This window comes from Suncus etruscus, chromosome 3 (assembly GCF_024139225.1).
Source record: "Suncus etruscus isolate mSunEtr1 chromosome 3, mSunEtr1.pri.cur, whole genome shotgun sequence".
Taxonomy (NCBI): Eukaryota; Metazoa; Chordata; class Mammalia; order Eulipotyphla; family Soricidae; genus Suncus; species Suncus etruscus.
Genome location: NC_064850.1, coordinates 136,533,153 through 136,546,342, shown reverse-complemented (window position 1 = coordinate 136,546,342; position 13,190 = coordinate 136,533,153). Strand labels below are relative to the sequence as shown.

At 34.8% G+C, this 13,190-nt stretch overlaps 1 protein-coding gene across 2 annotated transcripts in view; it reads left to right on the top strand.

Moving 5' to 3' along the window:
* The window catches only part of PIEZO2 (piezo type mechanosensitive ion channel component 2), a 441,513-nt gene that overhangs the window by 311,270 nt on the left and 117,053 nt on the right, over nt 1–13,190 (top strand). For both annotated transcript variants that reach the window (XM_049769937.1, XM_049769936.1), the window contains exons 10-14: nt 1,587–1,625; nt 2,314–2,452; nt 4,133–4,284; nt 8,831–9,061; nt 11,110–11,233. In XM_049769937.1, the coding sequence (XP_049625894.1) occupies nt 1,587–1,625; nt 2,314–2,452; nt 4,133–4,284; nt 8,831–9,061; nt 11,110–11,233 (685 nt within the window). The remainder of the gene's footprint in view (nt 1–1,586; nt 1,626–2,313; nt 2,453–4,132; nt 4,285–8,830; nt 9,062–11,109; nt 11,234–13,190) is intronic.

Sequence of the window (13,190 nt, the reverse complement as noted above, 5' to 3'; positions counted from 1 at the left end):
TTTTTAATTTAGTGTATATTACAATTATAATTGACATATGCCTTCTTTGGACCCTCAGTGATTTTTCAGAATTTAAATGGGTTCTGACTACAAAAATGTTGGAAAATCATTAGCACAGTAAAGACTACTGTATTTTTGTACCATAAGATGTACTTTATATCGCCAAAAATATGGGGAAAAAATATGTGCATCTTATGAAGCAAATGACACCTGGAGCTGAAGCATGAGTGCATGAGTGACATCCACAGTGTTACGCCCCCCACCCCCCGCTTTATTGCACAGACATACCACATAGTACAAGCAATCAGATTAATGCACTTTCACACTCATATTTAGAGCTTTCATTTAAGATAATTTGATTGCTTCTGTGACTTTTTTTATCTTAACAAAAATGTATTTAATTTTTTTAAATTTTCTGTTGTAAAAAATAGTTAGGTAAAGATGTTTAACCAGCTGTGTATTGGCATATTGTAAATATACTTCTGTCTTATAGGCTAGTTGTTCACAGCTGCCATCTCCTGGCAGCATCTCGTTTTGAGTTTATTAAACATTTTAGTACACCATTTGCTTTAGAATATTTTTTTTTGTTTTCCTCATCTAAAAACTATGTACATCTTATGGTCAGGTGCGTCTTATAGTGTGAAAGTTATGGTAATTATTTTGGTGGATAACAAATGTGGCACTTATATAGTTAAAAAGAAGCTTATGTGGGGCCGGGCGGTGGCGCTGGAGGTAAGGTGCCTGCCTTACCTGCGCTAGCCTAGGAGACGGACCGCGGTTCGATCCCCCGGCGTCCCATATGGTCCCCCAAGCCAGGAGCGACTTCTGAGCGCATAGCCAGGAGTAACCCCTGAGCGTTACCGGGTGTGGCCCAAAAACCAAAAAAAAAAAAAAGAAGCTTATGTTATAATTATATTTTTATAGACAGCAGTCGACACTTTTTGTTTTACAAACAAGTTTTACAACAAATCATTTTTCTTTATTTCTAGAAAATATTTCTAGCTTCTATTTCTAGAAAAGTAAATACTTTCAGAATTGAACTAATATCTCAGAGGACTACAAAATAAATCACCTTATTCTATGAAAACAAAAAAGCTGATAAAACATGATCAACTTTTAATATTTAGGTGGTCTATGGCTACTTATTAGTGTTATAAATATCAGTTGGACCAGAGAAATAGTGTAGCAGGTAGAGCATTGATCTTGCACACTACCCATTAGGGTTTGTTCTCTGGAATCACATATGGTCCTCTGAGAACCACCAGGTTAATTCCTGAATGGAAAACTCAGAATAACCCCTCAGGATTTCTGGGTGTTGCTCAAAACATGTATGATTGTGTATATACATATATGTACATATATACACATATGCATTAGTATCAGAAGCTGCAAAACAGTTCTAATACACAAACATTGCAGCTCCATTATTTCTCTCTTTATATTTTGCATGGCACTTGTAACATATTAGTATGAAACTTGTTAAAAAGAATGTGCATATATGTAAAGAGATATTTTATATGTATATTTATAACCAACATAATGCTTTTAGCTTACATATTAACATACTATCACATTGCTTTTTGCAGCTGTTATCAATGACCCAAGATGACTACAAACCATCTGATGTTAGTATAACCTTAGAATTATCATTTATATTTGTGTAAGTGATGTAAAAATATCATAAATAAAATATGTTATTAATTGTATTTAAGTAATTAAATTTATAAAATTTCCAAGTTTTAAAATTTTGTGCTAAAATTGTATGAGGTACTTTTTGCTATTAAAGTGTTAACTCACAAAGCATGAACTTGAATATAATCATATAAAGTGTATTTAAACTTTAAAGGAAACACTTTGGAGTGTTATTTGCTTTGTAGTTATTTCTCTTACGTAATAGGAACTGAATGTCCAGGGATACACACAAGTTTTTATGTTCTTGTATATGTTTATGAGTACATATCAAAAATTGTCAAACCAAATTTGACATGAGCAAAAGAAAACAAGAAATTGTGCCTAAAGTACATAGTGATGCAATATGAAATTGCAAGAGTTTTTATTTCAATTTGGAGACCAGGTTGTATCACATAGCAGTAAGCAGGGAGACAAAACAAGATACCCTGCACTATGGAGATCAGATATGGTGAAAGACAGCAGAGGATCCATGTGTCAAAGCAGTTTAATGATTTTCTTAGCCATCAGTCAGTTCCTCACTGTTGACTTCTGCCTACCCCAAGCCAGGGAAATGGACAAAGAGGCAGGTAGGCAAGTGCAGCTGCTGTCACAGGTGTGCCTTTACCCTATGCCCCTTTACAGGGCCTTCTTGTGACTGTGAATGGCAATCCTGTGGATTACCACACCATCCACCCCAGTCTGCCCATTGAGAATGGGCCTGCCAAAGCTGACCTGTACTCCACCCCACAGTACCGCTGGGAGCCATCTGATGACACCTCAGGTAAGGAGCCAGTTCTTGGTCAATGTCATACCCAGTTTACTTTACTGCCTTTTTTTTTTATAATATCTTTATTTAAACACCATGATTACAAACATGATTATAGTCAGGTTTCAGTGATAATAAGAACACCCACTTCACCACTTGAGTGATCAGAGAATGTTCCCCAGACATAAAATCAATTAATCTACAATAAATGTAAAATGGAGCAAGGAAAGTCTCTTCAACAAGTGATGTTGGGACAACTGGTCAGCCACTTGCAAAAAGTGAACTCAGATTTCCATCTAATACCCTGCACAAAGGTCAAATGCAAATGGATTAAAGACCTTGATATCAGACCTGAAACCATAAGGTATATAGAACAACAGAGATTACAAAAGAATCTACTATTGAGAAAACAACAAGTTGCATGTATTTTTATCTTTTATGAGAAATTAAAGTTAGGATTGTTTTACATTGTCTTATCATCAATAAATAACCAGCAACTTTCTAATTTTCATTGTTAATATAGAAGTTTGCTCTAAATTCCTTGTCCTCATCATTTTAACCAGGTATATTTTAATGGTCTCTTTTTCATAGTTCCATATTTCTGCTTTCAGTACTGGCCTCTGTTGTTTATCTACTTGACAGTACAAGAAGTTAGGTCATTCAACATCTTTTCTGGGCCACTGGCAGACTAATTGATCTTTTTCTGATTTTCTGCACTTTTACCCATATTTATGCTCAGTTTCTGTAATAATCAGGACTTCCTTCTCAGAAACTGCTCCAGGTAACAAGGTTTTTTCTGTAAAGGGTTTGATGGGACAGAAAATGTAGGAAGGAGGGACCAGAGTCTTACAGCAAGGCCATGCAAAAAGTCCAACTAATATAACTCCATTCAATAATTCTCCTCCAATAACTCTCTTCACTTACAACTCTCTCCCCAACAGTATTCCAGCAAAGGTTCTTATGTTCCCAAGCAACCTACTTTCAATTTGACATATGAATTTTTTAATTGAGAGGACCCTTTGCTCTTACAGTGACAGTCTCCTCTTTGTATCAGTTATCTATTACTAAGCAATCTTCCAACTTATTGATTTAAAACGTTTCATTGCAATTTCTGTGACTCACAAATGAAGAAACTGAACATGGCTTCCTCTGACTCAGAGTCTCCCAGAAGAATGCAGTCAAACTGCCATAAAGTTGAGAACATATCTGAGGACTTGACTAAGGAGACTCTACTCCCATGTCCACTTTCATGGCAATAAAAATATAATTTTAATCCCTTGCTAGCTGCTGTCCAAGGATATCAATTCCTTGCCATGTGGGCCCCATGCTCAAGTAGTCTACAACATTGTTTACAAAACCAGCAAATGAGATTGAGAGAAAGTGACCAAAGAAAATTTATACTCCATACTCCAGAGAGGGCTAATCTAACACAAGGTCAGGAAGAACAGAAAGCAGGGGTTGATAGGATCATCTTAGCAGCTCTCATTACACCCTCCCTAACTGGAATTTTCTTGTAGCAGATTTTTAGTATTAGTCCCATTATAGATCTGCTTTTTATTCTAAGGGATTTGTTAATTGAAAGTAGTCTCTGAAGTTTTAAAGGCTATGCTAAAAACACATATGTTGCACTGCTTGGGACATTTATAAAAATTTACATATTTGCATAATTGTGACATGATGTATTTGTCCCTGTAGAAAAGAAAGAGCAGGAAGAAGAGGACAAAGAGGAATTTGAAGAGGAAAGGAACTTTGGGGATAAAAGAAGTGTTAAAAGAAGTCATGTCATGGTCTCTGTGTTCCAGTTTATTATGAAGCAAAGTTACATCTGTGCCCTTATTTCTATGATGGTATGTATGAGAGACAACAGCTAAATGTTAGTTTCCTAACTAACTTTACAAAGTTCCCTATTCAAAAGACCACCATCTCTTCTCAAGGCCAGAACAAATGCTATAAGCTTCCCAATATCTTGTCAGCTAATGTTCTGTTACATTAGTTTGTCATGAGAATCTTATATTACATATTTTTAAATCTTGCCCTCTTTAAATCTTGACCTTTTAGGTATTAATGTATCAAATAAACTTATTAAATAAACTGCTCTATATTTTACTCATTTAAAAAGATATATTGGATAACTTTTCTAAATAACATTGAAGGTGTTCCAAAACCATATATATATTTTTTCCATATATTCTATATTTGAATGATATATTTCCATCTTACCTACAATAGTTTTCCCAGTACAATATATATGAGTGTCAACCAATCAGATTTTTCTACAACATCTTCCAATTTTGAGCTCTTTTTTTGTGTATGTTGCTGCTCACTTCTAGTTACACCCTTCTTTTCTTCATCACAGTTTCAAAATAGTCTAAGTTTAAAAAAAATTAAGAGCTGGGGTCGGAGGATAACACAGCAGTGTTTGCCTTCCAAGCAGCTGATCCAGGACCTGGGGTGGTTGGTTTGAATCCCGGCATCCCATATGGTCCCCCGCGCCTGCCAGGAGCCATTTCTAAGCAGATAGCCAGGAGTAACCCCTGAGCACCGCCGGGTGTGCCCCCCTAAAAAAAAATTTAAGTTTTCTTGGGTTTATAGGTAGGAGAATAATCTATTTTTTCTTGAGAACTCATTTAATACAAGATTTTAAATTTTATAGGAAATGGTAAAATTTCATGGACAACTTTGGTTTGGTTGGCATTGAGGGGGCACATCAGTGGTGCTTGGACTTACTTCTGGTTCTGCACTCAGGGATCATTCTTGACAGGATTTAGAGAACCATATGGGGTGCTAGAGATCAAACGGTCAGCCACATGCAGGACATGCCTTACTTTACTATTTCTCCAGCCCCCAACCCTGGATAACTTTGATATAAAAAATGGAAACATTCTCCAACTTAGAAACAAAACATAAAGCATAGTATTGCCAGTTAATCAGTCAAGATGTCTCCCAAAATCAATCTGGTTGTAATTCAATATCACTTTCTAGTAAGGAAATGCATATTAAAGATGACTTCTTTGAGAGTAGCATATCATATGTTTAAGTAAAAATTTCCTGTGCTCTTGGAATATGTTTTTATTGAAATACAACTGATATATCATCTTTAGTTTCAGCATAGTGTACAGCCTAGTGTTTCAATAAAGCTTAAATTAAAAAGTTAACCTACTTATCAGAAATGAACCCTTATAGTTAGAAACTTTTTTGTAACAAGAAAATGTTAATATTGACCTTCATATATTCAAGTATAACTTCCAAGTATATACTGGTAATGCAAATTGTAACTATACTCACTAATGCTTTGTACCACAGTCCCAGGACTTATTTATTTTATATATAAAAGTTTCTAGTTATGGACTATAATTACTCTTTATGTTGTTTTTTATTTTTTGGGGGGCACACCCATTTGACACTCAGGGGTTACTCTTGGCTATGCACTCAGAAATCGCTCCTGGCCAAGGGGACCATTTGGGACGCCAGGGATCAAACCTCAGTTCGTCCTAGGCTAGCGCTTGCAAGGCAGATGCCTTACCTCTAGCGCCACCACTCCGGCCTCATAATTACCCATTTTAACCTTTAATTTAAACAACAAAATTCTAATTTTAGACACCAAATTTATGATAAATAAGATTAAGAGTTATGACTATGAACTCAAAGTAATACACATAGTTTTTTGATTCTAAAAATAAACCAGACAAACACGTTCCTTTTTAAGAAACCACTTTAAATAAAATACTATGAACATTCTTTTCTTATTTAAAAATGTATTCTTAAAACAACACCAGAGCAAATTATTCATTAGAAATAAGGCCAGTCTGGTGACATTTCTGTTGTCCTGAGGGAGCCTCAATATTAATGCTTTAAGATTGTCTTCCTTCCGTGGAAAGCCCCCAAACAGCAGTTTTAATCAGTGACAGAAAGCATATTCCTGAGGGGGGTAAAAACTCTCTTAGAATGATAAATGTATTTATTCCAAAATACAAATTAAATTTAAAACTAAGTCAGACAAAATTTAATATTTTTGTGTAGAGCAGCATTTCCCAAAATCTTTCCTGCAGAGTACCATGTCAATAAGATGCCAGAGACTGGCAGAAAGAGTCAAAACGAGAATATCCTAAGGATCATCCTAAGACTTGGTTTTCATTGATGTTTCTTGACCACTTAAAACATAGAAAGAGGGGCTCGAGCTGTGGCTCAAGTGGTACGGTGTTTGCCTTGCACATGCTAACCTATGTCAGGTGCGGTTAGATCCCCAGGCGTCCCATATGGTCCCCCAAGCCAGGAGCAATTACTGAGCACATAGCAAGGAGTAACCCCTGAGCATCACTGGGTGTGACCCAAAAAAAAAACAAAGCAAATAAAAAAACATAGAAAGGACTTTATTCTGGTACCAGCATGAAACACTTTTACCCAATAATACCCTTACTTGTGACTTAGAAAATACAGTTAAGAAATATAGAAGAAATTATAGTTCAGTATGTATTTATATAAGAATGCACTGTATTTATTGTCTCATGGGTTTCTTTTACATTCCACTTTTTAAAGTGACCCATTAAATTTGGTGCCTTTCTTTCATGGCTAACTTAGAGCAGTTTCCATGGCTTTAGCTGGCATCAGTGAATCGATATTTTTAATTGAGTGACAGAACTTTAAGGAAACTAACGTGGATAACCAGTATTTCTCTTAGTAATTCCTGAGAGCAGTTTGGTAAAAAGGCATCTAGCAGACATCTGGGACAATAAGATAGTTCACAAAAATTGAGAGGGGTGACCTTTTGGCTGACTAATCTTGTCTGATCACTCATGCATCACATACATTATTTATTATAAACATATTCATCATTACCTAAACTTTAAAGAAAATTGTTTTCAAGGAATGACACTTAAAAACTTATATTTAACTATTGTCAATCACTATTCTAATGTAATTAATGAAACTTTACTTTCTTTTGAATTTGTACTTGTCACAAGTTCTAGCCAGCAACTTAAAAAGTCATCACTTAAAAATTTACCTGTGCTTTAGGGCAAGTTTGTAAATAGCTAAGATAAAATTGTTTGATTTGTTCCATGCTGACTTATGCTATCTTAATTCTTGTCTACTTTCTGGAAGCAAAACAGACTGTTAAAATATTTTGAACTTTACAATGAACTCTTGATGATTCATGATATTCAGGAATACAGTTGATTTTAATTAGCCCCAAAACATCTAGAAAATATTCCTAAAGGTCTTTGTACAAAAAGCCTCAGCATATTATGTAAAGAGATATATTTCCTAATAATAATATCTGTGAGCTTGATTTATAGGTAGTTCTTGTAGCTACCCTTTGAGATATTGCTCCAATTCTTTGATAAAAATCTAATTCAATCATAAGATGTGTCATTTGTTAAAGGGTCTGGTGACATTTCTATTGCAGCCCTTATAGAATGGAAGCTGGAATTGACCCTTAAATTAACTTGACTAAGGGGTGTGTGGAGGCCTGACACACCTTGCTAATAATTTATATTAATTCTGTAATTTCTGTCATGCATGTCATTTCAGATAACCTGCTAAGAGCAGTCTCTGAAATGTAGAGTACCTTATTATTGTGATTCCCACAGACACTATTCCCACAGCTGCCAAGAATAAAATCCACACTGGTCACTCTTAAATAATGACTAACACCAAGATAGTTTGGATAGGAAGCATAGTTATTTTTAATACTGCAGAGCAGAATTAAAATGAAGGCATTTAATAAAGGATAGAGAACATTTGTACATGAACAACCTTGGCCTCCCCCTTTTTTTATTGTGGGCAAAGTGAATTACAAATCTTTCACAGTAATAGTTAAGGCACATAGTAATAATGAATGAGGAGCATTCCCACCACCAGTGTTGTCCTCCCTCCCCTCCTGTTCCCAGCATGCATCCCTCTTCCCCCTCCTCTACCCCCTGTAATGCTAGTGCAGCTGTTTCCCCCCACCATGTACAGCTTGATGTAGATTGGGTATCATTTCTGTTGTCATGACTTTGGATTTTGTGTTCAAGTCTGATCATTTTTTCCACCAAATGGACATACAACTGTCTAGACTTGGTACCATCCATTATTCTCCCTCCAAATATGATGCTGATCAAGGTGATTCTAGTAATGTGGCTCTATTTGAGATATAAGAATGGATATCAGAGGAGTCTGTCTAGGTGCTCTGTTCCCCATGGGAAGTTCAAAAGCAATGTCATTCTCAATAGAATTGGTCTTTCTCTTCTCTTGCCTCCATATGCTACAGATGGAGGGTTTCTCCATTAATTCACCACTACTATCTTTCCTCTCTATTCTGATTATTACTTACTGAGTTTTCCTTTTTAAATAACCTTTGACTTAAAAATCCAAGGGATATTAACAATATTTTTTCTTGTCATCTCCTTTGAGGCTTGGAGCATCACTTATCACAGCTGGTTGACTTTTGTGTTGTTGATTTGGTCCTGCACTCTTTGGATGATTCGTAACAGAAGAAAATATGCCATGATTAGCTCTCCTTTCATGGTTATTTATGGAAATCTATTGCTGGTATTACAATATATATGGAGTTTTGAACTTCCTGAAATTAAAAAAGTACCAGGATTTTTAGAAAAGAAAGAGCCAGGAGAACTTGCCTCAAAAGTAAGTAAACATGAAAACAAAATGCTGGAATAAAAATCACAGGCATCATGATGTCTATTATCCAAGAAAGAAACTAACCATAAGAAGTTTTATATATTTACTGCTTTGTGAAAATTCATAGATATGAAGTTATGAGAGCAAATTCATATCATGTCTATATAAACTTATAATTTACGCATGAACAAATATTTCATGCTTTAGATTTTATCTAAAATGGTAATGCTTTTTACTCAAATAAAATATATATAGTATAAAAATGTGGAAATAGTATATCATAATGAAAATTATATCAAAGTGTTGGAAGGCTTGGGTAGATCACAATTTGTAAACAGACAGAACACATTAAATTTTTGGCTCAGTTTTTTTAATTTTTATTTTATAAATTTATAAATTTTATAAAATTTTAATTTATGTGGAAGATAAAAGGGAAGTACATATTTATAGATAACCATTCGGCAGTTAGTCAAAGTAAAAAAGCAATTAATTATCATAGTTACTATTTTCCACTTTTTGACAAATATTACTATCCTACTGTGAACCATTATGTGGCACTACTCCACAGCCACTATGATGGCTAGAAATTTTTAATCATAGAATTGCTGAGCAAGTAGAGAATTAAAATAGTATTACATAGCTATTTATAATGAAAAATGTTGCAACATATAGAGAGACAATTTATCAGTTACTTGAAATGCTAAACATATATAAATTATAAATTATATACAAACATAAATAATCTACAAGACCCAGTAATTTTATTCCTTAGTGCATATACCTAAAAGAGCTGAAAATAAAAGTTCATAAATCTGCAGAAATGTTCATTGCAGAATATTCATAATAGAATACAAAAGCTAGAAACAGCTTAAATACCCATTAACTGATGACTTAATAAAATATTGCCAATCCATACATTGGAATATTATTTGATAACTAAAAGGAATGAGGTAACGATACATGTTACAACCTTGAAAATGTCAAATTAAGCCAAGGAATAAGCTACTTAAAATGAACATGCATTTGATAATTCAAAAAGCTAGAGCAGATGCTTTGCATGCAGGCAGATCAGGTTTGATACACACTACTGTAGAGTCCCCTGCGTGTGACCGAGAATAACTTCCAAATAGCATGCTGGTGTCACCCCTAAGTGCCACTGGGTATGTTTCCCCAAACCAAAAAACCCACATATTTTAATTATATATATAAACTATATAAATATATAGATTAGATGACCTGTGGAGAGAAAAAGTAAATTCATCTTTAGTTAGAACTAGAATAGGAAGAAAATGGAACAGCTATTATGGAGATTCTTTTGGGGTGATGAAAATGTTCTATAATATTGTGTGATGGTGCCACTGTTCTTTGAACAGATTTAAAACCATTGACTTACAATCTTAAATGATGAATTGGATGACATATGATTCATATCCCAATGAAACTAAGATGAAACAGTATACATATATACATGTGCCAGTTTCTCTATTCCCTGACAAACAGAGATCCCAGAAAACAGAAGGATCTTCTCCTTAGACCACTCAAAAATGTTGCAATATTGAGTGTAGTGCTTAGAAAAATTCTTCCCTAAGATTTGGGAGACAATTAATATAGTAAGGACTCCTATTTGTGAGTAAAATACTATTATTCCTTCTGAGAGTTCTTCAAAAATGTGTTGCAGAGAGAAGTATTATAGACATAGGCATTCTTGTCCTTATTGGGCTAATGTCACCGTCAGGACAGGAATTTTAACTAGCACTTCCTGGTAGACCACTGGCTGGTGTCCATTTCCTGTCCAGATGGAATCAGTCTGGACCTAGTGGAGCATCTCTCCTGGGAGACACAGTGCTAAGTGTGCTTCTGGCATTTGATGCTCATCCTGGCTTCCTGGGGGAAAGGATTTTTCTTTGAAATATAGTGGATAGCTAACTCTTACCAATAGAAACGTTTATTTATTGAGTTCCCACTGAAATGTGGAGGAAACATTATGTTGATTAAAATCTGTTTACATTTCAAATTATGGCTTAATCCTTGTTTTCCTAATTCTCTACTTTCAGATACTTTTCACCATTACTTTTTGGCTGCTCCTAAGGCAGCATCTTACAGAGCAAAAAGCTCTTCAAGAAAAGGAAACTCTTTTAGCCGAGGTCAAAATCGGAAGTCAAGAAAATGAAGAAAAAGGTAAAGCAGCATGTAGAGTATGTGACCAGAATATTTTGTGTTTAGCAAAATTTCAGACAAAAAATAAATCAGAAAGTCTGTACGCTCCATTTATAAAGAAGCAGTGTGAACTTAGCAAATAAGTGTTGCAGTACTTGAGCTTTAGGGGAAAAATGAGAGTTTGCAAGCATAGAAATGTTGTGTGTTGCTCAATCTTCATTAAAGCCATTAATCTCGTTCCTCTTTCTTGTATAACAAACCACTTTATTATTTTTTTATTTCATTTCATTTTAGTTATTATCATACTATAAATGGTAAGTTTTCTTACTTAACTCAGCACTAAACCCTCCACCAGAGTGTCTTTTCCCCTTCTTTATTTTCCCAGTGTCATCCTCGCATCATATTCTACTCCATTACCCATCCCTCTATCATGGTAAACTTCCTACTAACGACCAGTTCTGAGTTTCTGTACTTGCCTTTGTTCATTTGTTATTCTCTTAGACTTTGTTTCTTTATATCTCACATATGAGTGAGATGGTTCTGTGTCTGTCCTTCTGACTAAATTCACTTTGCATGATACTCTCCAAATCCATCATTGTAAAAGCAAATGTATGATTTTATCTTTTCTTATAACCATCGTATATTTTCTTATTCCATTGTATATATGTACCATAGTTTCCTTTCCAGTTCTTGGGCACTATTTGGCTTCTTGTTAATGGTGCTACAATAAACATAGGAGTACAAATATTTTTTCTGATTAGAATTTTGGAGCCCCTAGAGTAGAAACCTAGAAGATGAATTGCTGAGACAAATGGGAGCTCAAGTCTCAATTTTTTAAGGTGGTATATTGTTGGTTGTTTTGTTTGGTTGACTAGTTTTGATTTTTGATTACACCTAGCAGTACTCAGGGGTTATTCCTGGCCCAGATCTTAGGAATCACTCCTGGTGGGGTGTAGGAGATCATATGGGATTCTGGGGATTGAATCCTAGTCTGCTGTGTGCAGGGCAAGTGCCCTACCTGTTGTACAATTGGCTTGCCCTCAATTCTTAGCTTTTTGAGAAGAATTTATATTGTTTTCCTCAAAAGACTGAAACACATATATGTGGTATTAAAGTAACTCCATGAGGGAATGCAGTGGTTAAAAGGAAGGCGGGTTGCCTAGATAACCTTTGGTCCCTTATTGTAATCAGAAGGAAAGAAACAGAGTGGAGGAGGAAAATCGGGGAGAGAAAAGGGGTTAAAGAAATTCAGGTTAAGGAAGAATAGAACTAAATATCCAAACCACAGAGTCAACAATATTGAAATCATAAGACCCAGATGTTAACTATCAAACTTAAAAAGGTACCTGTTAAAGCAGGCAGGGAGGGAGAGGTAAGGAAGGAAACTAGGAACATTGGGAATATTGGTGGAAAGAGATTAATACTAGTGGTGGGATATTGCTGGTGGTGCTGGAATAAATTTTTAAAGACTAGACCAGACCACATTCCCATCAGCAGTGAATAAAGGTCTAAGGGTATCCTTTCCCCCATATTTACACTAACACTGATTGCCTTTGTACTTTTTCATGTGTGCCAGTTTAACTAATTGTTATTTTGATTTGTATTCCCGTTAAGTGATACAGAACATTTTTATATATCTTTTGGCTATCTGTATGTCTTCTTTAAAAATTTTTTGTTTTTGATATGATCAGTTGAATTTTTTCTTATCAAGTTTTACCAATGCTTTATATATCTTGAATATTAAATTTTATCAAATAATTATGAGTAAATATTCTCTCCCAGTCTGTGTGTAAGGTGTAATTTTACTCTGACCATTGTTTATTTTTAGTCTAGAATCTTATTAGTTTGATATAGTCCCATTTGTTTATCTTTGCTACCATTAGCTTGACTATCTTTTCTACCATTAGCTACTATACTGGTTTATTGCCTCTAAAAGATAGAAGAAACCAAAACTCATGGAAGTTAGATGATTTTTCTG